General features: G+C 37.7%; 1 protein-coding gene across 1 annotated transcript; it reads right to left on the minus strand.

Moving 5' to 3' along the window:
- Positions 1–72: 72 nt before the first annotated feature.
- LOC121296328 (CKLF-like MARVEL transmembrane domain-containing protein 4) lies at positions 73–26,238 on the minus strand. The gene is made up of 4 exons (XM_041221752.1): positions 25,198–26,238; positions 9,796–9,972; positions 4,399–4,497; positions 73–2,923 (listed from the first exon to the last, which is right to left on the minus strand). The coding sequence occupies exons 1-4, from the start codon at positions 25,381–25,383 to the stop codon at positions 2,747–2,749; spliced, it is 639 nt and encodes a 212-aa protein (XP_041077686.1). The 5' UTR covers positions 25,384–26,238; the 3' UTR covers positions 73–2,746.
- Positions 26,239–26,849: the final 611 nt, after the last annotated feature.

Raw genomic sequence — 26,849 nt, forward strand, 5'->3', positions numbered from 1 at the left:
GCTACTTACCCAGTCTATCCATGCTGCTGTGAAAGCAACTGATAAACGATTCTGCAGAATACAACACTGGGACAAGGATACATTTATTGAAAGACAATGAAGCATCACAAACAAAGGAAATGTAACCAGTGATCAGTAACATTAAAACTTCTATAAATACAAAAATCCAGATATCAGCACTGTTTCGGAGAAAGAAAAGGTTCAGACTGAAATTCACTATGAGAGAAACATTCCCACATTATACTGGAACTAATGTACATGAAAAACAATCTATTTGGCAAGTTGTTATGCCCATGTCTCTACACCCTGAACAAGCACTGCGGAAATGTACAGTTCTCTGCCATAGCAACCTCATGCCACAGAATTACATGGAAAAGACAGCACAATGAAAGCTTTTCTATGTAAACTTTACAAAATTCTAAAACAAGCTGTAGCCTCGTCCATACAAAACTGGCTGAAAAGTGATAGAAGTATATTTTAATGAAAAAATGAAGTGAAAAAAAAGATAGGAGACTGTGTGTAGACATGGTACAGTTTAACATTTTAATGCCAAGGATAAAAATGCTATTTAGATAAATACCTGTGTATTACACAGTACACACTGCATACAACTATTGAACAGCTCCTCCTTGTGGTAGTGAATGGAATCACATTTTCTTCCAATAGCTGCCCTATTCATAAATTGGCAGCAGACACTATAGCAAGATCAAGGTCTTGGTTGGTTCCTCTGTCCACCATAGTACAAATAAGCTAGTAAAGATAGCTTATCAAATGCACCAATATAAAATAGTAGCCTGTACAGGGTTGAACAAAAAGCAGGCAATAACAATGACCAGGTGTACAACAGGTTACGTTCATAATGTTCAATACACAACATCCTACAGGAGTGTTCAATGAACTTCAAGCAGGTGTGGTGTGTGTGTGTGTGGTGTGTGTGTGTGTGTGTGTGTGTGTGTGTGTGTGTGTGTGTGTGTGTGTGTGTGTGTGTGTGTGTGTGTGTGTGTGTGTGTGTGTGTGTGTGTGTGTGTGTGTATTTAGTCCATCACCTTACCATTAACATTGCAAAACTTAAAATAAACTACTCTAATTCAAGGGCTCTATCATACAAGTTGTTTACTTCTAGTTTTGCAGTTCCATTGGCCAATGACACATAACTGCTTAACATTATTAAACCACTCAACACAGGCAAAGCTACTTCTGAAAAAATTTTGTTTGTTGTATATTCAATGCAATATAATTTAATAAAAACAAAAAGAAATAAATAGATTTAAAATACTGATGATTACAAAAAAAAAAAAAAAAAAAAACTGATGGTGTTTTAAGTAAACAGAGAACTACATCAAAATACCTAGAAACATGGTTACATTGATTCATGAACTGGATCTGGTACCAACATCCACAGTGCTTCGAAACTGAAATGCAAGGTACCCTACGTGAAGCAAGAAACGTTTTTTGAAATCCTTCAAACAGATTTTGGACTAAAATAATTTCAATGATTAAGAATACGCAGACCAATAAATACAATGACACTGCAACTAATTTACTGTAGATTCCTGCAGCCTTAACAGAATCAATATATACAAATACGCATTGCGTCCAAAGCACACACTGTATCACAGGGAAACAAAAGAAAACTGACTCATTCTCAACCAAACTACACCAACTACTACCACTAACAATCATTGCATCCAAAGCACACACTATCACAGGGAAACGAGGAAAAGAACACAACACACTATCGATATTTTCTACAACATGGTTTTGGTGACAGCAAGTTGTTAAAAAACCTTCAAAAGCCAGAAAAGTTCAATGTAAAATCATTAGCACAACCAATGTAAAGGCCATCATATAAAGTCCTTATAAAACTATGTAAAGGCTGGTGGAAAACTATTGTCACCATTTTGTTAAAAAAAAACAAAAAAAAAACGAAGAAAGCCTTAATGTTAATGTTTAAAGGGTTATATTACATAATGCCTCAAAACCTATTATATTTGGAGCACAGTTATGTGTGCACTGGAAAGTACTGCAGATTTTAAAAATACACCTAACTGCACTATAGTAAATACAACTTAGAGTTTGAGTTATTAAAATCTTCACTAACCAACAGGTCCTTAAAAAGTCCTTCATATTTAGAAATCCATTTTAAAAACTAACAGAAAGGAAGTACTGTGAGATGGTCCCTTCAGAGCATTTTCACTGCAACTACAAAATCTCTCATTTTCTGTGTCACTACAGCAGCTTCTGTAGAATTTGTATTACTTAATTAAAAACATGTTACTGCCTAACACTGTCCTGTAGTGGCTGGCAACCTTGACTGTTCGCAGTATCCAGGCAACAATACATTAACACCTTGTCTCCCATGAATTCAGGCATAACGCATAAAAACATTATTTAATAAATAAGGTTAGACATCTTTCTTGATAGCATGAGCTGTAAAACAGACTCAGCAAAGGCTTTTATTTTAGTCATAAAAAAGCATGCGTACTGAATTCTTAAAGGCAAGGGTCTCCCAGTGTGAATTGCACACAAAGACACATAGCAAGTAGTGTTTAGGAGAAACAAATACCATGCAAAAACAAAACAAATGGGATTGATTTTCTAGGGTTTGTACTAAGGAAAGAAACATACATTTAATTTTGTTCGACCGTAATGGAAACTTGTGGTTCCTGGTAGGTGTGTGGCTTAGTTCTAGCTTCTGACACAAGAGAGAACTATGGAGTGAGGTGCTGAAGGTGGTTGTTAACACTCATGCTTCGAGACGCTGGAGCTCTGGCCGGGGTTCCACCTCCCCTCGCGACTCTGTCCGGGCGCGCGTGTAGTCGCTGGTCTGCACAGTGCTCGGTCGCTGACCACTTTGCCGCCACTTCTTCACAGCCAGGAATGTGTTGAAAGCATAGACTGCAGTAACCAGGAAACCAAATACCTAGCAAGAAGGGGAGACACTGGTGTTATTACAGTCAGACGCCAAGGTTTAGATGTACTGAAAAGATTGAGCTAGACAAAGATAAGGGGGTGTTACAACAATAAACTCAAATTCAGAGAATCTGGGCTACAAACAACAATCACATCCAACAGAAACCTACAGCACTACATCCCCACACAGAGTCCATGACCTCAGCCACAAGGAATCCTTTAGAAGCCCTTTGACTTAAAGCAAACAGGAACCCCTGACCGTTTAATTTGTATTTCCTCTTGAGAACACAGTGCATCAAACACGACTCAGTAGAACCGCTGACAATGCTAAATAAAGAACATTAGTGAAGCTGTACTTACTGTTCGATAAAGTGTCATGGTAATTCACACCCAGGATGTTTTTTCCTCCCTTTTCTAATCAACATCATACATCAATCTCCTAAAGATTAACACTGGGCTCAATATATACTGGAAGAAGTGGCAATGCAAGTTTTGTCCCCCTTAGGGGTAATCAACTAATGGAACAAGTAATCAATATTTATAATGTGTGTTCAAAATGTAAAATTCTCTGCTATAGCAGTGCCAGATGAGTGATCAAATGTCTGTCCAAAGTAACATTAAGAAAATGACTCAAATTCTGGATTAAGATATACCATGGTATGTTGAAATGATATGTTGCAGATCAAATAGATGTTCTGAATTACTTCACAATAGATGTGTCATTCCATAACACCTAGATCTGACAAGTTATAAAACCTTTCAGAATTTAAAGGATATTAGTTTAAACCCATGTTTTTGTTTGTGATAATTAATCTTCTTACTCTTAAACTGATTTGAGAAAATATTTGAATGTTACACTGGGAAAAAAAAGTTTGTTCCCCTGTAGAAGAAAATGACCTCATCTCCAATCCAACCTTGCACCTTGTACACTGCAGTACAGCTGTTCTGTCACAAGAGGGCAGAATATGCCCTTGAGAAAAGGAATTCTTATCCCAGTGTTATATCTGTAAGTCATTTTGAAGTGATTTCATTTATAAAGATTAGCTGTAAATAAAGATGTACCACATGTTGTTTTTAATAGTGTTTTTTTTTTTTTTTTTTGGTAAGCATAAGCTTAACTAATTAAGATCATAACAAATTGTCGCACCTTTAAAAAAAAACATACCTTCTGTATCTCAGGACTGCTCAGATGATGCACTGGCTAATTACATTTCCTCCTCGTGCAAAAATAAAGGCGTCTGACAAGCAATGATCAATCAGTAATGGAGAATTTCGAGAGCTGTTTCTTTTAGAGTGCTTCAAGCAGTTCTGGGTATTTTTCAAGAGAGCTGCGCTTGTTGTATGAAAGAACTTGAACAGAACATTCCAAAGCTTTGGAGTGAATTAACTGTGAGACTTACTGCAAGGTCAGCGATTTTAACGACTGCTTTCCTAAAAGGACCAGGTACAGGGTCATTAATCAGGAGGGGGGGGGTGGAGTCTTACCACTGCAGCAATCTCAGCACCTGTACGATGGTTCAGAGCTGCCAGCACTATCGATGCCAGGAAGAAGAAAAAGGTACTGACTCCAGTGTTCACCAGATCCTACGGACACAAACAGTGACAGTATTTAACTCACATCATTCTATTGCCAATGAGAAATTGCACATTACAGTTCTCTGCTAAAATTAACTACCCTTTTTTTTTTTTTACCAAGGTATTATTGCCTGTATTTTTGCATGGTTATACGTGCATTTACCGTGTTTAATATACTTTCCCATACCTTGCTGGTCTATACTGTGCTTACCAATGCTTTACCATGCTTTTATTATGGTAATCTTTTTAAGGGTAAAAACTGGACAGGTAGTTCCAAAGATATACCCTACATAATATCAGCCACAGTGTAAACCGTGAAATACTAAGAAACCTAATACCTTTCAATGAGCCACACAACTTCACATGGAAGGAACACATCAAATGGACTATGGTTTATTATATTGAACGATAAAAGAGTAATTCATTATTGACTGCATCACTATTCTCAAATCCCATATTACTCTACAGTATTACCTTTACTCTATGTATTTGTATTTACGCTGTTTAACTCTTCTAAAGGAATGTTGTCTCTATGCAGAGGTAACAATTCCATAAAATTCAATTTTTCATTCACTTTCGTTTAGGAACCAGACTAGGTGGAAGCTAGGTGAGACTGGAGGGCACAGAGAGAGAGAGAGAGAGATGAAGTGAACCACGTGTAAGAGAGGCAGGGAACTTTCCTATGAACACAAACAATGAGTCAAGCCCTCAGACTCAAATGTTTGTGTTTATTTTAGAATTACACCGTGAATAACTTTGAAGCACCTCAAGTTAAGTATTTGAAGGTTAATAGGTACAATAACAAACACAAATTATAGCACACAACACACACACACACACACATTATATTTAAACCGAAACTGTGATGTAGTATTGACACACTTAAAATAATACTCACACATATACCATGAGACAAATATTTATTTATTTATTTATTTATTTTTAATTGACTTGACAAACTGTTGAGCCAAGCTTGTAGCTGACAAGCTTTTTTTTTTTTTTTTTTTTTGCAGGAGCTGCTCTGCCAAATCAAACTTGTGCCAAGTGGATAAACCTGCATGCAGCTTTGTGAGCCAGACTCTGGGGCACTGTGAAACCTATTGGCGACACCTAAATTACCAACAGGTTATTTAAAGGTCTGCAGCCACAATCTTCAATCTGCAATCGTTGCACCCCACACAAGCCTCCTTTTAGAATAACTGAATTCTGTCTCAATTTAAAGCAGCTGGGGGAGAACTGGTTACAGTCATAAAGAATTTGAAATGAAAGACACTGATGCTTTGCGACCCTGGTAACTTGAGTATATGAGGTACTCCACTGGGGGGGTTTAAACAGAATTTAAAATAAGAATACCAGACAAAAAATAACAAACTTTCTGTATACATAAAAGGTATGTTTAGGGACAAAAAAAAATTAATGTTTTAAAAAAGGCATGGAGCCACTTGTGTAACTAATAACAACCTCAGGTGTGTCTAATTAAGCTCACAGTAAAACCCTGGATGGATCAAACTGCTATGCAGTTGACATTTTATTTCCCTCCATGGAATTAGAGGGTTAGGTGGCATTGTTAGTTCATGCACATGACTTACAACTCTGGAGGCCAGTTCAAAGATTTGGGGGAGTTTCTCTGAGCTGACTCTTGGTGGTCCAGTGGTTAGAGAAAAGGGCGTGATATCAGGAGGACCCTGATTCTAATCCCCCCTCAGCCACTGTGTGTGTCCCCGAGTAATTCACTTAACCTACCTCTGCTCTGTCCTTCAGACGTAAAACCAAGGTCCTACTGTAAGTGACTCTGCAGCAGTTGCAATGCATAGTTCACCCCCTAATCTCTGTAAGCCGCTTTGGGTAAAAGCACATGCTAAATGAGTAAACAACAACAATAATCTAGATTAGACGGGTTTGCCTAATACACTAAATCACAACACTCACAAGTGATAATGCTCCGAGATAGATTCATATCCAAGGGTGTTTCTGTGGTGTTATGGGGTGCTGAACAGAATCTTTGCTGGTCCTTGCTTTATCCCCCACCATTATGAAGCGGTATACTTAACAGGTTCCTCTGTATAGCAGAGCACTGTACTGATATGAAACACATGGTAATCTGTAATTTCATTACAAATGTACTTAACTCAGGCAGCTCAGGTTAGTTGTGTTTATCCTTATAGAAGTTTACTGTGGTACATTTGCATGACCAATTTGCAGTTTCCATGCTTATGCTGTTTTTTATTTTTTTATTTGAATGCTGTCTCTTTGCTGTTCTATGCTTTTAATATGATATTCCACAGTAAACTTGTATAAGTCATAGCAAAGCTATCAGAGCTAGAATGTAATAGTACTGCTGGAGCTTTCAGTCTTTAACCAAAACAAATGCTTTATGGATCAACGTGTGGTCTCTGGCTGTAGGCAATTATGAATTAATGACTGCCCTCTAACCTAACTGAAGTCTAATAAGCAACACACAATAAGGCATGACTATCATGTGATTGCAGTCATAAGTCATAGCCCATGCCTCTCATGATATCCCACCCTCTCACTGCTGTTAATATGAAATATAGTCTTTGTAAAATAATATAGTTACAACACTATATGTTACAGAAAGAGCACTCTAATGAAACGGTTTCCTTTTGCGTGGCTTTGTCTCCTCTTGACTTGATTTCGGCAATGCCTTGCTTGCTGATGCCTCAAAACATGCTCTGAATAGGCTACAGTATGTTCAGAACTTGGCTGCTCAAGTTTTAACTAGATCTAAATCATTTCAACATATAACACCTGTTTTGGCATCCCTGCTAGCGGTTAAGTTCAGGATTGATTTTAAAATATTACTCTTAACATATAACGCCTTGAATGGTTTGACACCAATTTACATCCCCGATATGTTAATTGAACAGACTCCTGTGTGATCTGCTGATGTTGGGCTCTTAAGAATCCCAAAAACCAGGCTCCGGTCTATGGGAGATAGGGCTTTCTGTTGCTATGCACCTAAGTTATGGAATGCTCTTCCACAGATAAGGATTCAAAGAATGTGGGTATTTTTAAAAGACACCTAAAAACACTGTTTTCAGCCTGTGTAAGGAACTGGATTTTATGAGTTTGCACAGTACTTTTTTACTTTTTAACATCTATAGCCTGTTGTGATTATTTTTAATTATGTATTATTATTATTATTATTGGACTGTAAAGCACTTTGAGAGGTGTCAAATGAATTGCGCTATATAAACTAAAGATGATTATTATTATTATTATTATTATTATTAGATATTAGATATAAGCATTCTATGGTTCCTGAATGCTTTCCCTGGAACATTTGTTTAGGTTAAAGACCCATTGTTGTCTATATAAAACAAAGGGGTCTCAATATGGAGATGAATCCACATTTGCCATAAAAAGTCATTTGAAGTCCAGTAAATTAAAAAAAACTCTGTTCTGCAGTTGCATTACAAACAAAACATTTCAGCATCTGCTAATACTTTACACAAATAGCCAAAGAGCACTTGAAAAAAATCAAAACAACCTAGTATTTACATAACCAAATTGCCATTATTTCTCATCTGAATGGAATTGCTGTTTTGCAAAAAAAAAAAAAAGCAGCACAGTACACTATTATTTTAAAGAACTTGAACTCTAATTCAATTCTGATATTTAGCACAGGGATTAAAAAAAAAGATGAATTTGCATATGGTGCTTGCGAAACAGTTAATTAGCACCTTGTTAATTGTTTGCGGGAGAGTGATTAAACAACACTGATAAATACTTATTACAGTGTAAATGAAATAATGGCACAAACACCATGTGATTCAGCTGCTGTGCAGCCCTCAGCCTGCTCATCTCATTACAGCAGGACAGGCGGCAGTGGCAGAAATTCACATCTGTTAGAGTGGTTAGGAGGGATACAGCTGGAATGCCGTCTTGTCCTCAGTTGTACATTGATCCATGGTTGCGGATCAAGTCCACCTAGCAATTCTGCACTTCTTCCCTAATGTAATTTCCAAGGTAACACACACATCAACTGTGCAAAAACTGTGCGCCAATGGTTTTGAGGAGCATGACAAGCACCTTCCGTGGCAGATTTCAAACCAACACATTTGTCAACAAGATTGCCTACCTCTCTGCACCAATCCAGCATCTTGGAATCTCTGCCACATCATGTCAAGGTTGTGATCAAGGAACACGTGGCCCAAACTATTATTAGTGCATGTGGCCAGGCAGTGCATATGTAACTCCCTTTTTTGAAACTTTACATATCCCATAAACTGGAATATTTCATTTAAACACAACTTAATAAGGGAAAGGAATTCTAGCACAGTGTCCTGGACTGAACCATTTTCAACTTGAGACAGGGCTTTTCAAGAAAATATATTTTTATTTACAACTGGCACAAAAGATCCAATATCCATATTGCATGTAAGCTCTTCCCCTTCAATTGTGCAAAACCTTCCATATTGGGAGTTACCAAATTATACACAGGTTTACCAAGACGGTCCCAGTCCATACCAAATCCTGATGTGTCCAAAGTAATGGTTCAATAAAAATAAGTAAGTGCTCCGAGTTGCGTCATCTATTCAATGTGGGCAGCCGTGATGCTGACACAGTCTTTGTCCTTCATCCAGCAGACTGAATCCAAAGACATAAACACAATAATCAAAAAAGTCTTAAAATGAGCTGCCTAGACACAGCATTCCATCCCAGACCAAATGCAGAGTTATACTTAGCCCTCTGGGCCAGCTAAAGGCAGCTTAAACAAGCAGCAGCAATATATATTTGTACAGGAACTAGGCGTCAGTGTTTATGCAAACTTCAGACCAACCACAGGCTAAAAATTTGATTATTTAAATGAACCATGTCAACTTCATTTAAAATGTGCTCTATGGACAGGAAAAGGAAACAGAAAGTGTTTATTCTGTGCCCTTCACAGCACAGTTTATAAAAAAAAAATTTAAAAAATAAAAGATCGCAATCATGGGTCAGGACTTTGGGGGAAAATGTAAATTAAAAGACAGTAATTGTTCTAACACAATAAAGTCATTTCTTTTCTACTTGCAAATGCTTTGAAATGTCTATTTGCTTAAAATATAGTATTGTGATAATATTAGAAAAAATTATCCCCAAACTGGCTTGTTTTGTCAAACGCTGTCACCTTAATGGTATTTCTGCAAAATGGATTAACATTCCTAAAAAAAAAAAAAAACATAATTTATCACAGCGAGACGAGGATTTCCCCTTGAAAAAGCTTACGACTTGGGAGGACTGGCAATGAGATGAGGACAGTGCAGCCATTCCCTGGTTAAATAAATAATGCATATATCTTACTGTGAGGCTCCAGTTGATCTGGGGTACTTTAGTGTGCAGGTTGAGACTGAAGACCAGCAGTAACGCTCCGGTGATGACAAAGGCACTGCAGCTGACAAACTCAAAGAAGTACAGCCCTCCACAAGGAGAGCACTCCATGATGGTCTCTATGCAAATAAAGGCAATCAATGCCAAAACCTGTAGGAAGAAGAAGTAGTGCATTAGCCTTCATGCAACTTAATGCTTTAGATATTGTAGCATTCTAGGTTAATGCAGGCAGGCACATCACACAGGGAGAGGCAATCCACACACAGGCGGAGGGCGGGTGTGAACCCGGGACCTCTCGCACTGAAGCATAGCGCCGACAACGATGTACAAAAGAGCCTGCTCCTTTGCAAGGAGCGTATATCGGGCGTATGTCTCTGTATGTGATTACGTCACCTACCAGCCCTGCTGCTGCCTTCCCCCGTGCAGACTACATTATAAAACGACATGGCTGACGAATTCCAGTTCATCTGCATCCTGATACTAAAATGACAAAGAGCCATCAATCTTGGTAACCAGGCTCCTGCTAAATCTGCAAGAGAATATTCACATTTAATATTGTTTAGTTCTAATCCCTTAGTTACAAAAGTCTGTTTCTAACACTCCCCCCAACCCCCGTTAATCTTTTGACATGTTATTCTTGTTTGATTCTGGATTGAAAAAACTTAAACAACGACAGAAGATGCTGGCAGCTCAAAAGTGCAATGTTTCTTTATTTCAGCATAGTAAATTAAGCTCCATGTGGAAGACAGGGATCAGCAAATAACTGAATACCCAATGCCTTTGTTGTGTGCTATTAACATTTTTATTCTCACAGTTTTCTTTCACCATTTCGCAAAAAATATTAAAATAAAATGCAAAAGCATTTCAAACAAATTGGTCCAGGCAAGCCTGCCAGTTTCGGAAGGTGAGCTGTGTTATGTTCCCCCATGCCCAAGAAGAAATCTGATCTTAGTTTAAAAAATAAATAAATATTGCAGAGAAAACAGCCCTTCGCCTCAGGTCTGGATATGGGGCAAAGGGAATTTAGTTGTACAGTAACTGAATAAATTAACCTTCAAACTGGGATAGATTTCAGATTATTCTGCCAAGTCAGTGTATTTTATGTTCTCCAGGTTGGGCTTTGAGACCTCAAGCACCTAAACAACCAATACGCTATTTGTTGGTCTTCCAACACCAGACCTCTCCCGCCCTTAATACATTTTAGAAAGCTGAAGCTCCCTTCACCCAAGTCTAACCCCACCGCTAAAGGAAAACGGCTGTCTATAAAGAACATCATCCCAAGTCTGTAATGCATGGTGAGAACTGGTGAACCGAAAAAACAAAAGAAAGAGCTGCAGAGAGTGAAAGCAGTGTTCCAAAGCTGTGCTGTTAAAATAACGAGCGGCGTGATATGAAAACACTGTAAAGCATCCCCTCTTAGGCAGGATTGTTGATAGTCAATGCATGGCAAACGTGACAGCCAGAGTGCCACACTGGCTGAGGCATCATGGGGAGACACCACGGCTGGCGAGGAATCACAGGACATATGGAATATCTAGTTCCCCCTGTCTTGTTTGAATTACATTTTTTTCAACATTTACCTATACCAGATGCTACCATTTGTTCACAGCTCTGACAATGAATTAGCACACAGCCTCTCAATATTTGGCACATTGTCCTGTCAGGCAGATGGTATATTAACCTTTTTTTTTTTTTTTTTTTTTTTTTTATGGATGGTATAAAATGATACATTTTGATTAATAACTGTTTGCAGTTTGGAAAAATGAACTTTGGTCTGGACTTCCTTTGTGAAATATTGTATTTTGTAGTGAATGACAGAAATGTCTAAATCTAGATTTTAAAACAAAATTAATACTTTACTAATCCTATACAAGTAACCGACTCGAATATTTGATGTGGTCGTTTTGAGAACCCCTGACACCTTCCCATAACCTCCCAGGGGGTCCCAAACACCAGTTTAAGAGCCACTGCTCTAGATATTATATACCCCTGAAATCTTGAAACACATGCAAAAATACATTAATGTTATAAAATTCACAGTCAGTTGCATCTAGGTGCAACTAAATTATTGTGCAGCATTTTCCTGCTATTTTTATGATGCTAAAGTTTCTTTATCCAATTCAGAAAAAATGGGGAAACTTTGCACTTGCTTTAAAAAAAAACATTTTAAAGAAGTTTCCAACTTCTGATTTTTTTTTTTTTTTTTTTATAAATATAGATATTGACTAGTCATAACAGCTTCCTTTTTTGTGTGTAGTTACAGTATAAAAATAGCCATACATTGTTGGAGCAAAATGAAATTAGCAGAGCAATAAAGATGTCGAAGACTGTTCAGCAATGCAAATTCAATTTGCTAGGTGACATCAAAAGGGGCTTTTTAGATTATTTAAGGGTTGAAAAGCTCAGCTAAGGACATTCCCCATAGCAACATCAACTGGAAATGCAAATGTGTTTCTCTTTTAACTGAGACCTGTAGATCCAGGTAAGCGATATAATGCTAATTCTGGCAGCCCCCTACCACTGTATCACACTAATAACCCAGTAGGACTAACACAATTAGGTCTGCTGTAAGGTGTTGAATCAAACAGATTTAAGGATTTATGTTCCAATTAAATAGCTGGATAAGAAAACACAGTGGCACTCTGGCCCTTTTCGTCTGGAACCTGGGTTCAAATTCAGTACAAACTTAGCACTCAATTTTTAAAAAAAAATTTTTTTGGATTGAGGCGATATTTTTACTGCATAAAACTATTAACTGCTAGTTTTATTAATCTCCAAAAATGCCTGCTTGTACTTTCACTGGTTTTAAAATTGTGCCTATGGAGCCTACATGTGCAGAACGAGTTACTGTTGCCAAACTGTGACAAGCACAACCAGAGAGAATTTCAGTTTAGTGTGCACTGCTGTTGGCTTCATATTGTGCAACAGCATTTATATATTTTTTCTCAGGAGATTCTTCCTTTTGGATTGAGGTCTGGAAAATCAATTTTAGCTCTGTGAAAAAGAGGCTGGAAACTCAAGCATGGGCAGTGACAGTGCTAACTGACTGCATGCATCCCCAGGGAATTACACAGCTCATCCACTTTAATTTGGCTGCATCACAGCGCTCATGTGCAACATATTAAAATATTAAAAGCTACTTGTCTGGACCAATAGTTGTGGTAGGGAAGTTTATTACGTACAGAGTGATTAGGAAGTAAGTTTACTACATCAATGCACCATGATTTGATGTGGTAAACTTACTTTCTAACCATCCTGTATATATAGATAGATAGATAGATAGAGGGTGATTAGAAAGTAAGTTTACCACATCAAATCATGGTGTGTTGATGTGGTCAACTTACTTTCTAATCACTCTGTATATAATAATTGTAGCAGGGCAAATCTCTGCCTGAAAAAAATTGCTGGTGGTTGGCAGGGATAGGGTTAATTTCTAATGTAAATGCAGGTGTGTGGCAGTGTTTGCACAGCCACAGGTGTAATTATTTGATCTAATTTCATGGGTGTCACCCACCTGTAATTAGCAGGCAGGTACAGAACAGGAACCAAATGTTTGCAGTGGGCAATCTGTGTGAAGGCAAGAGGCTGTCAGGGTATGAAAATCTGCCTGCCTGCCTGGCTCCTGGAAAAAAAAAGGTACTGTGTGAAACCTTTGTGTTTGTGTGTTCGTGTGTAACAGAGTTTTTTTTTTTTTTTTTTTTTAGAAAAAAATAAAATCATATATATTATAGTTTAGTACTCCATGTGGGAGTTAGGTTTTGTTTTAGCGGCTTAAAAAGGGCAAATGAACAAGTGAAATGCTTCACACACACATTATATACAGTGGCTTGCAAAAGTATTGACCCCCCTTGGCATTTTTCCTATTTTGTTGCCTTACAACCTGGAATTAAAATGAATTTTTATTTGGATTTCATGTAATGGACATACACAAAATAGTCCAAATTGGTGAAGTGAAATAAATAACGGAAAAGTGGTGCATGCATATGTATTCACCCCCTTTGGTATTAAGCCTCTAAATAAGATCTGGTGCAACCAGTTACCTTCAGAAGTCACATAATTTGTTAAATAAAGTCCACCTGTGTGCAATCTAAGTGTCACATGATCTCAGTATATATACACCTGTTCTGAAAGGCCCCAGAGTCTGCAACACCACTAAGCAAGGGGCACCACCAAGCAAGCGGCACCATGAAGACCAAGGAGCTCTCCAAACAGGTCAGGGACAAAGTTGTGGAGAAGTACAGTTCAGGGTTGGGTTATAAAAAAATATCCGAAACTTTGAACATCCCACGGAGTACCATTAAAGCCATTATTAAAAAATGGAAAGAATATGGCACCACAACAAACCTGGCAAGAGAGAGCCGCCCACCAAAACTCACGGACCAGGCAAGGAGGGCATTAATCAGAGAGGCAACAAAGAGACCAAAGATAACCCTGAAGGAGCTGCAAAGGAGCATCTGTCCATAGGACCACTTTAAGCCATACACTCCACAGAGCTGGGCTTTACGGAAGTGTGACCAGAAAAAAACCATTGCTTAAAGAAAAAAATAAGTAAACACATTCGGTGTTCGCCAAAAGGCATGTGGGAGACTCCCCAAACATATGGAAGAAGGTACTCTGGTCAGATGAGACTAAAATTGAGCTTTTTGGCCATCAAGGAAAACGCTATGTCTGGCGCAAACCCAACACCTCTCATCACCCCGAGAACACCATCCCCACAGTGAAGCATGGTGGTGGCAGCATCATGCTGTGGGGATGTTTTTCATCGGCAGGGACTGGGAAACTGGTCAGAATTGAAGGAATGATGGATGGCTCTAAATACAGGGAAATTCTTGAGGGAAACCTGTTTCAGTCTTCCAGAGATTTGAGACTGGGACGGAGGTGCCAAGCTTATAGATACATACCCCAAGAGACTTGCAGCTGAAATTGCTGCAAAACGTGGCTTTACAAAGTATTGACTTTGGGGGGGTGAATACTTATGCACGCTCAAGTTTTCAGTTTTTTTGTCTTATTTCTTAATTTTTTCACAATAAAAAATATTTTGCATCTTCAAAGTGGTAGGCATGTTGTGTAAATCAAATGATACAAACCCCCAAAAAATCCATTTCAATTCCAGCTTGTAAGGCAACAAAATAGGAAAAATGCCAAGGGGGGTCAATACTTTCGCAAGCCACTGTATGTATATATATATATATATATATATATATACATACACACACACACACTGAACAATATACAATTAAGACATTTATCATATAAGGTTTATGATAATACAGTGTACTGTGTACAAAAACCTAATAGTCTTTAATCTTTGTCTATCTGTCACACTCCATAACTGCCATTTCATCATTTTATACTGTCCTTCCTTTCTTTCCTATAGACAGTTTGCCTAGCATATGTGTATAATCCAATAAACTGTTGCTTTTATTCACATTCTGAACTTTACTATACAAGCCAAGTATTTACCCTGTAAGGATGCTAACCAATCTGTGGGCATCTGCAGTTTGCAAAGGGTCATGGGGTTGAGTGTGGGGTCCTTATGTAGTTCGATCACAAGGTCTGAGGTCCATTGAATAAAGGACTTTCAAGAATCAATTACTTTTGTATAACCTAGGGGCAAGCAACTTCATGTCCACCTAATGTTTCAATTAATTGTACTAGAAGACTTGACAGAAACGGGGCTCCCATCCCACTGGAAATAAGCTATTCCATTTCAAATGGGAAACATTTACAATGAAATAAAATAAGGGAGATTTTCTATTTCCACTGTCCACAAGCGCAAAGCTGATTTCAGCCATGAAATAAACAAGAGGCTCAAAAGTCATCTCAACACGAACATTAATACTGGTAATGTTCGATACCAGTATTCATTGATATTGCTAATGTAGGATGCCAGTATTCATTGATACTGGTAATGTAGGATGCCAGTATTCAATGATATTTCTAATGTACAATTACATTATTCATTCATACCGGTAATGTACAATATCAGCATTCATTTTGCACTGGTTAAAAGAGGTTTGAAATTCCACTATTATTATTTATTAACCAGAATCAAAAAAATATGTTTTATAACAATGTTGGCTGGAGTGTATGAATAAATCTAAATCTTAATGTGTGCTTTATATTACTTTGGAATGCAGGTATGGTTCCCTTCATGCTTTCAAGGTCATCTGACCCTCAAAAAACAATACCCGGTAAACCAGGACCAATAGCTTCAGCTTGGCTAGGCGCGTGCTACAGTATGCAAGCTATAATTCTGTATGGCTGTACCACCCCAGGGCTTGTTACTCACTGTGGCTACACTCAGTAGTGAATAAGTTTATTTTCTATAATATTTATATATATATATAATATATATATATATATATATATTTTTTTAAATCATACATTTATTGGATAATATTTCTTACTACTGTGTGCCCCACGTGTTGTAACATTTAAGGAGACAAATCTGTACTTGTACACTTAACACACACACACACACACACACACACACACACGCAAATGGCTTTGCGAGTGCCTGGTGTAACAGGATGCATAGCTGCTACTGAGTGATGTTTCTGGGGCTCACCAATGACTAAGCCTAGACAAACAAAGCAGCCAAGTTTTCAACATCAGGCAATCTAACATTCATTAGTGTTGTTTCTAGACTAGCCGAACATGAGGTGCAAGAGTCACATCAGCCAGGAGAAAGTAGTTGCCTTTCACCACTTGCTGTCCGTCAGAGTCCGTCAGAGACACCAGGCAGAACAGGTGTTCTGCTGGCAGGGAAAGGAAAAATGGTGAACTTGTTTGTAATTGGATAAGCAATGATTACATGTCACAGCTGCCCAAGTCCCATTCATTCCAAGGTGTAAGAGCTGCCTGTAATTCAACACACATGAAACACACTCCCTTCTTCTTAGCCATCTGCTCTAAAGTGAGAGAGCAGCCTGGGAATCCCTGGGTTCTGACTATACCGAATATAAAAGGCCTTATTCACTGGGGCACTATTTTGCTGTTACACATTGTCATTGTTTCGAGTCTAAGCTGGTTCAGACCCATCACCTAATAAGTGACTCATTTTCCATTCCAAACCCATTGTCATAAGTCAATAGGTGATCTATTTAATATATATTGTACCCTATATAAAAACATTTAAAAAAACGGTTTTAACCACTTTCCTGTTAAAACGTTTCTCTCACAATTCAAAGAAGATAGATGTAATTATTTTAATTTTTGCTTAATGCTAAACAGCTAGGAAGGCAAGAAAGTAAGCTTTTTTTTAGGCCCGAAGCAGAAATGCACTCTTTGTAATCTTTAATTTAGGCCTCAGCGTTCACCAGGCACCTGTAACCATGACACCGGAGAGCAGCTCTGAAGCATTCTCGGTTTCAGGCTGTGCAGAGGCAGAGAATTGGGCTCTCTCCGTTTCCCTGCTGAGTGCTGAGCAACAAAAAGGTTACCTTTTCCACCAGCTCTGCACGAGTGCTTGCACACACACACACAGGAATATCTTCTTCAACTAATTCAGACACTTTAGCTAAGACATTTTAATGTACTGCATGCCTTGATCCCAATTATAGTCAAGGCATCTACCCACATCACACACCATAGTTCACTAATCTGATTTTTCCTTTAAAATCAGCAGGACTTTTTCTCTACACCGGAAAGTCAACCAGGATCAAATTCTTCACCAAGAATAAACCAGGGGCTGCTTTTCCTATGTGAAAAAGCGCCTACTACACAAATGTTCCTTAGTAAACTGAAAGTAACTGAACGATTCATTTTAACCTTTCAGGCCATTAACAGATCTATCATACAGGACTTTCTACAGCTCACTGTACTGCACTGTAATACAAGATGCATTTAATTAAGCAAGTTGAAGGAAACAGCTGTGTATTTTTCTTTTTATATACATATTTTTAATTTAGTGCTCATGAAATGTAAGGGACAATGTACTGTCTACAGCTGAGCAAAGAGCCATGAGCACCCTTATAGTAAATGCATAGTAAAATGTAATAAAGCATAGTAAAGCATAGGTAAACACTGTAAATAAGTAAGGTATGGTAAAGTTTATTAAATATGGCAAACCCAGGAAAACTATGATTTACTATGCAGTGAGATCATGTGAAAAGCATGATAAAACTGCATGACAAACCCCATGTAAATATTATCTAAGGGTACTTCCTCACAGCTCTCCACCTCCTGCCACTCAGTTCTGAGATTCCCTCAGCACAGACGGTGGCAAACTAAGTCGTGGTTTTCATATGTCCACCAAACTCACTGAACTTGAGACCTGAGTCGGATTCTAACTGTGACCATCAGAGGATGCAAGGAAAAAACTGTAAATTAACCCACTATAGCACCTACCCCCCTTACCCCAGTCATTAAATTAGCTCCAGACAAATTTACAAATACAATACAGATAAAACAAGAGTCACACCTTTTGAAACATCTGATATATCAGTGTGACCTGGGTGCATCTATAGCCTGATTCGCATTTGAAGGGATGTATGGAAAGACATATCACTCAAGGGACAAAATGGTTATTCTAGCCTTTGGAAAAAAAGGTGCATCGAAATTTGTTATCTACACCTGGTTCACTGTTTACAAGTCATGCACAACATTGCGTTTCATTTTGAATTTACAGACTTAATAAAAACTAATCCAAGTATGGGAGGTTACTAGCCGTCCTCCACTTTTGACCAACTCTGAGGACACCTAATTTTTAGCCCCATGCGGATCATGCTTGTAATTGCCAAATGTGTGCCTGGCTCCTGATTTTTTATTACTAGTTTCTACTTTGTTAAAATTCTGAAATCCCCCACCCACCAAATGTGTTGTTCAGGAACTAAATCCTCATGACAGGTGAACAGAGACTAAACCAGTACTCTTCATGCAGGTCCTCATAGAGCTACAACACAACTGTTCTGACACTAAGAGAGTGAAGCAAAGAACAGCTGCTTATTGCAAAACTGGAACAGTGTACAATCACCTGGCTAGGCATCCAATCTGCTTTATTATAAATAACCAGAGGAGTTCATAGAAGAGTTGTGCCAACTGACCTAGATTACCTTAACAGAAGGAACTTTAAATCCTGCCTCTGAATCTTTTACAGGCTAACTGTCACATGCCTTGGCTGAATTTTCTTTTCAAATCATTTTTTTTTGTTTGTTTTTTTTTTTTTTTTTTTTAATTGGATCAGTTAAGACTGGCAGGGTTACCTTGGAAACCCCAGTTAGACAGCACACACAACTAGGCCCACATCTGTCCATTGCACCTAATTTTACTTTATATAGAAAGAATAGCGAGTGAACTGAACTATCTGTCCCCTCCAGTACATACAAGGGCCACATTACTCTGATGTTAAGCTAAACTGGACAGTGACTTAGCCAACTGTGTCGAAATGCATAGTGATACGTGATTTCAACAGCCGAAGACATACTTAACTTAAACCATCAACCATAGGCCAGATCTGAACCCAGGCATACAAAAACCGTTAACTCTAAATCTAGAACTGTAACGTTTTAGATTGACACGTGTATTAATGGCAGTGGACATCCAAGCTACATTCTGATAAAAAAAAAAACATTTAGAGAAAAGAAAAAGCTGAAAACCTTTCAGCAGCCACTTCCTGTTTATCTTGAAGGAACAAAGTAGTGTTTATTGTTTGGGTAAAATGACTTCACTATCCATGACTCAGTCGCTGTCACCAGAGTGGCCAGCAGGCCCCTATGTGGAACATGCCCACAGCGTTCTTTCAGAGGTCACTCAATGAAACCCATGCTCCCATCACCCAGACCACAAGGGTACGTGACTTGGATCATGCTGGCTGTCAATGTGTTTGTTTCATCCTTGAACTATCATGTCCACAGAATAATTACTTCAGTCTCAATGGCTATATGCATTAGAAAGTAAATAGTGAATACTTTAAATGATTATCCTGGACTTCCACCTAGTTAGCAGTTCTGGTTTTGTTTTGGTTTTTAATATGCTTTTTGGGGTTACGCAGAGAATCTTATTTATACTCCTAATAAAACCTCAAGCTGAAATTCAACTTCCATTAAATTTCAATTAATAATTAATAGAAAAAAAACAAGCTTCATTTAATGCAAATAATTCTTCCACACTAACAGCTAGTAAAGATTAATTTGCACATAAAACCTGTATAACTTGAACTAGAACAATACAGTACCACTTACGTCACTAAATCACTTCCTTTGTTTCATAGTTTATATTACTGGTTGAACATTTGCCTCAAAACAGATCATATTTATGTGAAGAGATGTATATCACAGAGCTTCCTTAATGAAAAACCTGACACAGATGCATCCCCAAAGAGGTTTTTTTTTTATTTCCTTTCCTAGACATCTGTTCTTAGGTGTCCCACCTAAAATCTGCATCCAAACAGCTTTTTACAATTTCTTTGTCTGTATAAGAAACCACAGAATGACGATTAAACGGCTTATTTGGGTTCAAAGTAAGCGAGCAGTCTGCTTTAGAAAATGTGTGGTATAAATGTAAAACCCTTATCATTTGACTAGAATATCGTACCTCCTGATAAAGTGTTAGGGGCTTTCCTGTCAGCAAACCAGCAAGATTAAAACCTCATTTAAAAAACATTTGCCATTGACAAATTGAGTCTTAACCTAACAAATAACTTGGCATTTACATTTTCCACTTTTAGGTTTTAAAATGTTCTTAGAGGTATCAGCATTAAACCTTGGTGTCTAGCAGAACAATTTCAAAATTTATATTAACCCTGTAGATTTTTATAACAGCCACTGGCACCTGTACCCCTTCTAACAATAGTTTTATTAATCATTACATGAGGTAGATGAGCATCTAAACTCCATAGCTCATTCCTTATTGTCATTTTCACAGACATTTGGTCAAAGCTACACAGAACAATGGGCCAAAATGGGTTAAAAGGGAATTAGGATTGGACTGTTTCTGTTATGCAAACATATGTAAACTAGGGGATAGTGGTCTTTTTCAAAATACAAATTTGTATACAAATATTTTACAGCAACTGTTGCATTCCTCGGATTTCCACTTTTCTTTCTCGGGCCAATTGGAAATGATGTGTGAATTTAAGAATCAATCTATTAAACAGAAGACCAAAAAGTCCCCCACTAAGAAATCCAGCAGGCAACCTCCAGAGAACTAAGCCACTGCTGCCCACTGTCAGTCTGCTGTTTCTCAGGACAACTGCAGCATGTCGTCATTTCAGAAGAATTGAAAGAGGCAGTTTACACTGAAGATCGTTATGCTGTTTATTTTCTTAAACTTGGTTTCTTTCAGTATCACATAGTGATTGAGTGTTTGAAGCTGTGGGTGGCCTATGCAAACAAAGGAACCTTCAGAAATAGCTACCAGTGGGGCCTTGACCCTATCTTAGCAGTAACTTTCACATTAATTTGTCTTTTTTTTATTGATTTGATATTAAAGCTTATACTGACCAGGCTAACCTCGGCTAACACGCTGTCAATCACACCAGGAATCGCATCTGCAGTCTTGATTAAAGCATAAGCTTGTGAATTTGTCTTTACATTAATAGTATAGTGAACTGATCTAAATTAGCGAAACACAGCAGGGTTTAAAATCAATACCAATACAAAAATCTCAGAGGAAGATTAACCAACTGGTATTATTACAATAGATCTGCTCATCTTGAAAATGCTCCAAGGGGTCTTGATAAAATATGCCAAGGTCTTTCAGCATTTATCATTGCTGAAACTGCATTAAATGATTGGGCTTTGAAGCTGATGAAAGGAAACTAAAATAGGAACTGTGTAAATGATGTGAAACACTCCCAGAAACCAATGTTAATTTGGAAACAAACTTGGGATATGCAATGCAAACACACTCATAAGAAAAAAATGTGTGTGTGTGTGTGTATATATATATATATATATATATAGGTCACCCAGCAGACCTCACTGGGGTCAAGTTGATAGGATCTTTTCTGATGTATTGTGCATATCCTTGCAACGTGCAATACAGTGTACATCCACTCACAAGTCAGCAGATTAAACCGATATTGGCCAATTCTATTAGTCAGGATCAGCCCCACAGAGCTACATGGTACTGGGGCTGCAGGAAAGAATGGCAGTCTCCTTGACATACCAGTGGGGGGGGGGGGGGCATTTCCTCTCAAGGTGACTAGTTTTACTGGAACTAAAATACTCTGAGTTTATCAACAACTTAATGTTCATACATATGTCAATAGCAGAAAGGAAATGCAAACATTGGAAGTGAAGTTTAAACTTCAAGGTGAATGCTGACTGTAAGTGCTGTTGTATTTTATACACATGCCCGCATGTTCGTTAGAGTTGTGTCAACTCTTCTCTTACACCGTAACTGAAAGCTGTTTAGTAAATACAGAGCCGGTTTATCCATGCTCCAAAAATTCAAATTTCTCTGTGTAAATACTGGTGCCCGTCTCTAAAATCTGTTATCCTGCCACCTTCTTTGTTAGCCTTTAAACAAAAAAGCACAATGTCATCATGGAAGATCTTTCAGGATATACTGTACTGCTATATTTATATATATAGGTACACTCACAAAGAAACTTTATAGCATCAAGGGTCCAGGTGCATGCTGTATGGTCTCTAGAGCTAACAGTCATTAGTTTTATCACCATCATATAAATTCTCACATACTTCAAAACCAGCTGTGTAATAGATTAAATGACAGCTAATTACCTCATTAATTACCACTGTATTTACTGGGACTTAGCTGGTTGTTATAAAGTGTGACAGTTTCTTCATGTAAAAGCACTGTGATTGGGTTTTACAAAGAACCACCACTTTACAATGAGTTTCTCGTGTTCAAACTCAAAGTTTTAAAACTGATGTCAGCAACAAGGCGTCTTATCCTAATAAGTGAATGGTACAACAAGCCCATGCCATGCATGACAAAGACATGTTAGTCAGAATTCCAAAATAGGCTAGATGGCTCGTGAAGTGGCTGGAAACCAGATTGCTGGGATCTCTAAACTTCCCCCAACTTGATTCCAACCTTATCACAAACACCTTTACAGACAGAGCCCTGATCTAAAGCTAACACTCCTACTTCAGTTATACCATGCCTTGCTTTTTGGGGCACTTCCTTCGTGTAAAGATACCTGGGTGGTTCCATCACACTGCTCACTGCCATACTTGGTCTACTGTAGTCTTTTCATACAGTGCATCGGGTTTACTTGCAAGCTAACTCATGTTGCATGGTGTTGCAGATAACTCAGTAACTGTCCACTGTCACAGCATTGTATCCAACTGTATGCCACTATAGAGACTCTGAGCTTTCTCTGAAGCACAAACTGGTTTCCATGAATAATATACAGAGCCACTCAAAGCTATGTATATTGGGTTCTATTAGATATCTAGACTTAGATGCTTCATATTTGTAACTCAATTTCCTATGAGTGTGAAGAAGCTGTCCAGAGTCAAGACTTGAGGAATCAACAAATGCAAGGATTAGAGTCCCAAAGAGTGGTCATAAACAGCAAGTCCTCGATGGAACTTTTTTTTAATGTGATTTTCACAACCGAGTATGCGGCAGAGCCGCTAAAAAATAACAATTACCAGGAATCCAAGGAACCCCATTGTTGTGGAATAACACGGAAAAACGAAGCTTTTATTTACAGGTGATTTTTTAGTTTTTACACTTGGGGAGCGACAAAACTTTTTTTTTTTTTCTTTTTCTTTTGGTTTGTTTCATAATAACCAAATCAATACACGTGCAATGTATAAACATTAACACAGGCGACATTGCTTTAAGTTTACGAAAACATACCGGTCTAATAAAACTGCTTCCGGTATTCAAGTTCCGTTTACTTCAGTATTCAGAGCTGTTCAAAGATGCCAAAAACAATAAAAAAAATCACCCCTAAAGATTGGGTCAACGAGTTTGGCAAGGGCGTATTTCACGTCGATGGTAAACGAGCTGTGTTGTACCTCATGCAGTAAGGCTGTAGATTACACTCGCGTAGAACACATGGGAAGCGCTAAAAATTATATATATATATATTATATAATATATATATATGTGTATGGTATATGTATATATATATATATATATATATTATATATATATATATATATAATATATATATATAATATATATATATCTATATATTATAGATTATATATATATATATATATATTACGTAAACGTAAACAAGACGAGGCCGAAAAAGCAGTTGAAATAACATGATATTTCATTTTATTTATTTACAACAGAGGGAACTATTTGTAATATTTAAAGTAAAAAGTTTGTCTGCTTTATTGATGACACTGGTAAGCTTGTAACTTGCTTAGAATTTCAAAGTGTAGCCGTTTTTGTTTTTTTAGCAGACACATTTATCCAAAGCAACTTACCCACGTTACACTGTAATACAAGGTTACAGTTCAAGAATAATTAAAGTTATAAACTAAAATACAACATAGAGACACAACAAGTGTAACAAGAACAATAATTACTTCCTGTGTTAACTGTTACCCTAGTAGCTGCTGCTTATGTGTCTTACAATGTTGCAGGGAAAAAGAGACTCATTTTACCCTTTTATTTTACTCGCGGAATAACGCGGATTGTTCTTTTTTAAGGGAGATTTTTTTGTTTGTTTTTTGTTTTGCAGAAAACTAGGATCCCTGATCATTACTGGAACGCATGCGTGTCCAACGTGACAGGATAATGAATGCTTATTTGCATGCTGTGAGCTTATGCTAAAAGAATTGCATTTAAAGTGCGTATAATTTACACAGTCTATTCGGGGACCGCATTTAAATAGTTTGCGTTTAATTTTAATACAAGAGTCAACTATTTATGTACATAGAAAGGAGACATTTTCTCTCCATGCAGGAGTTAATGGAACTAATAGCGACAGCATATGCCTGAAATAATTAGCATTCTCACATGACAACATCTGCTATTTGCTGTCGTATCCACTTATTTCACAACAGGTGTAGACACTAACACTTCAATACAGTATAACGTAAACATATAGTCTGTCTGTGTGTGTTTTGAACTGGGCTGATCGTAACCGTACTTCGAGTCGACTAATAAATAAATAAAAATAACCACACTGTAAAAATGAAAAGTGTTTAATAGTGTGTAAACTTAACCCTTTCACTACAGATTTCATTTTATCTACTATACACGTGAATGTTTATATTGATTTTTTTTTTTTTGTGTGATCTTAAAATGTGTTTATAATCTGTTTCATAATATGTGTTTAATTCCAGAACATGTTTTTTGTTTGTTTGTTTTTTATTTACACGATGTATAAACTAGTACAATTTGAACGTGAAATGCTAAATATTTGTAGCATCAGTGAAAATGAATGAATCATTTAAGAGTATACTGCTGCATGCATGCGTGAATTGCACTTACCACTTGTATGACTTTTAAGATGCCAAAGTTTGACTTCAGGTACTCCGTGTCCCACCGCATCCCGCCCAGCCCATGTCTTTGAATGACCGGCTCGGTAGTCGGTTGATATGGACTACTAGCCCCAGAAATCATTGAAGTATTGGGGGCCTCGCCATCAAACCCTTCCCCATCCACGTTACCCCGCATGGTTTCCTTGTCAAAGGTGCCCAAACAGTCGTTTTACAAATAATTAAACTTTGAGGCGGTTTAGGTTTGGAAACATACAACAGCCGCTGTTGTAACTCTCCCTCCGAGAAACCTACGTTTCCGCACCGTGAAAACAAAGGTGTTCGGTATATTCACTATCAACACATCTAACGCGCTTGAATCGTTGTGTACGGTAATCCCTTCAGAATTTTTTTTTTTTCTTCTTCTTTGTATTATGAGTAAAAATCGTGTTTGTTTATTCAAACATTCCAGTCTGCGTTATTGTAAAGAACGCGAAAAGTGTGTATATAACGACACATAAACACATGGAACACTTGTAGATTCGATCAAATTCAACACATGCAGCAACATCCAAACCCTTGCAGCGAATTCACAAGCACAAAATTAACAGGCTCATATTTTTATATTTCTTCTATTCGTGTTGCTTTAAAAACCAGTCTCATTGCCTCCCCTATCTCTGAAAAACGACCGACAATCGCGTTTTCCTTTTTGTTGTTCTGCTTTCCAGCACGCCGTTTTCTTCCAGTCCACACAACTCGTCTCTTTCGTTCTCGCAGTGTGCATGTGCAAATTGTAATGTTCCTATTGCAATTGTGAGCTTGTCTATCTTCCACCCTGCAAACTGCTCTTCTCCACCAAAGTCCTCTTGCAATTTACAACCCACAAATCCAGAAATAACTTAAATAAACCCTCGGATTACCAGAGTTTAGTGCGCCAGTATATTAAATTGTCTATTGTTTTGGCATGCAGAACTAGATATTTACTAGGAGCACTGCAAAAGGAAAACAGCCTGCTGTTCCACACACCTCCTTCTCCCCTCAGGCAGCCACTCGCCATCACACACCATACTCCCTCTCTGAGGCTGTGACGTAATACACAGGTGTGCACTTACGAGGTAACCTCCAATCTCCGTCTTTGTCCAAAGTAGAGTTACTAAGAAACGAGTACCTTTGTTGCAAATGCATGCAAATAAAATAATTTCTCATTTTTTCTAAAAAAATGCACTTAGAAAAACGTGTATGTATTGATTACAGTTTATACAAAGCCTTGAAATGGTGACACTATTTCATAACAAAAGGGTTAAGGTCATAGCAAAAGGATTGCCAAAAGTAGGCTTAATGGCAACTGATACCTTGTACATAGAGTATGAAGTTGATGCTATAAATTGAATTGAATACATATATATAGTTCGCTTGACATTAACTAGTATACTATGTATAAAATAAGAATACAACCACGTAAGCTTTGTAAAAAGTTTTAGTAATACCATTGTGAAACAAGACAATTGGACTTCTCTCACATAGAGAGTTTCCAAGATTGAAAGCAGAGAAGCCTGTAATTCAAACAGCCACTTAAGAGGAATCTTAAGAGAATGATGAATCAGATCTTAAGCTTTGTAAAGTGTTAGTAATACTGTACCATTGTGAAATAAGACAATGTGACTT

The sequence above is a fragment of the Polyodon spathula genome, chromosome 21 (genome assembly GCF_017654505.1).
Source record: "Polyodon spathula isolate WHYD16114869_AA chromosome 21, ASM1765450v1, whole genome shotgun sequence".
NCBI classification, from domain to species: domain Eukaryota; kingdom Metazoa; phylum Chordata; class Actinopteri; order Acipenseriformes; family Polyodontidae; genus Polyodon; species Polyodon spathula.

Excerpts from the sequence above, each read along its gene's own strand:
- LOC121296328 (XM_041221752.1), bottom strand. The coding sequence starts at position 25,383 with ATGCGGGGTAACGTGGATGGGGAAGGGTTTGATGGCGAGGCCCCCAAT. Across the intron at positions 9,973-25,197 it reads TCTTAAAAGTCATACAAGTG|GTTTTGGCATTGATTGCCTT; the intron begins GTAAGTGCAATT and ends TTCTTCCTACAG. Across the intron at positions 2,924-4,398 it reads GTGCTGAGATTGCTGCAGTG|GTATTTGGTTTCCTGGTTAC; the intron begins GTAAGACTCCAC and ends CCTTCTTGCTAG.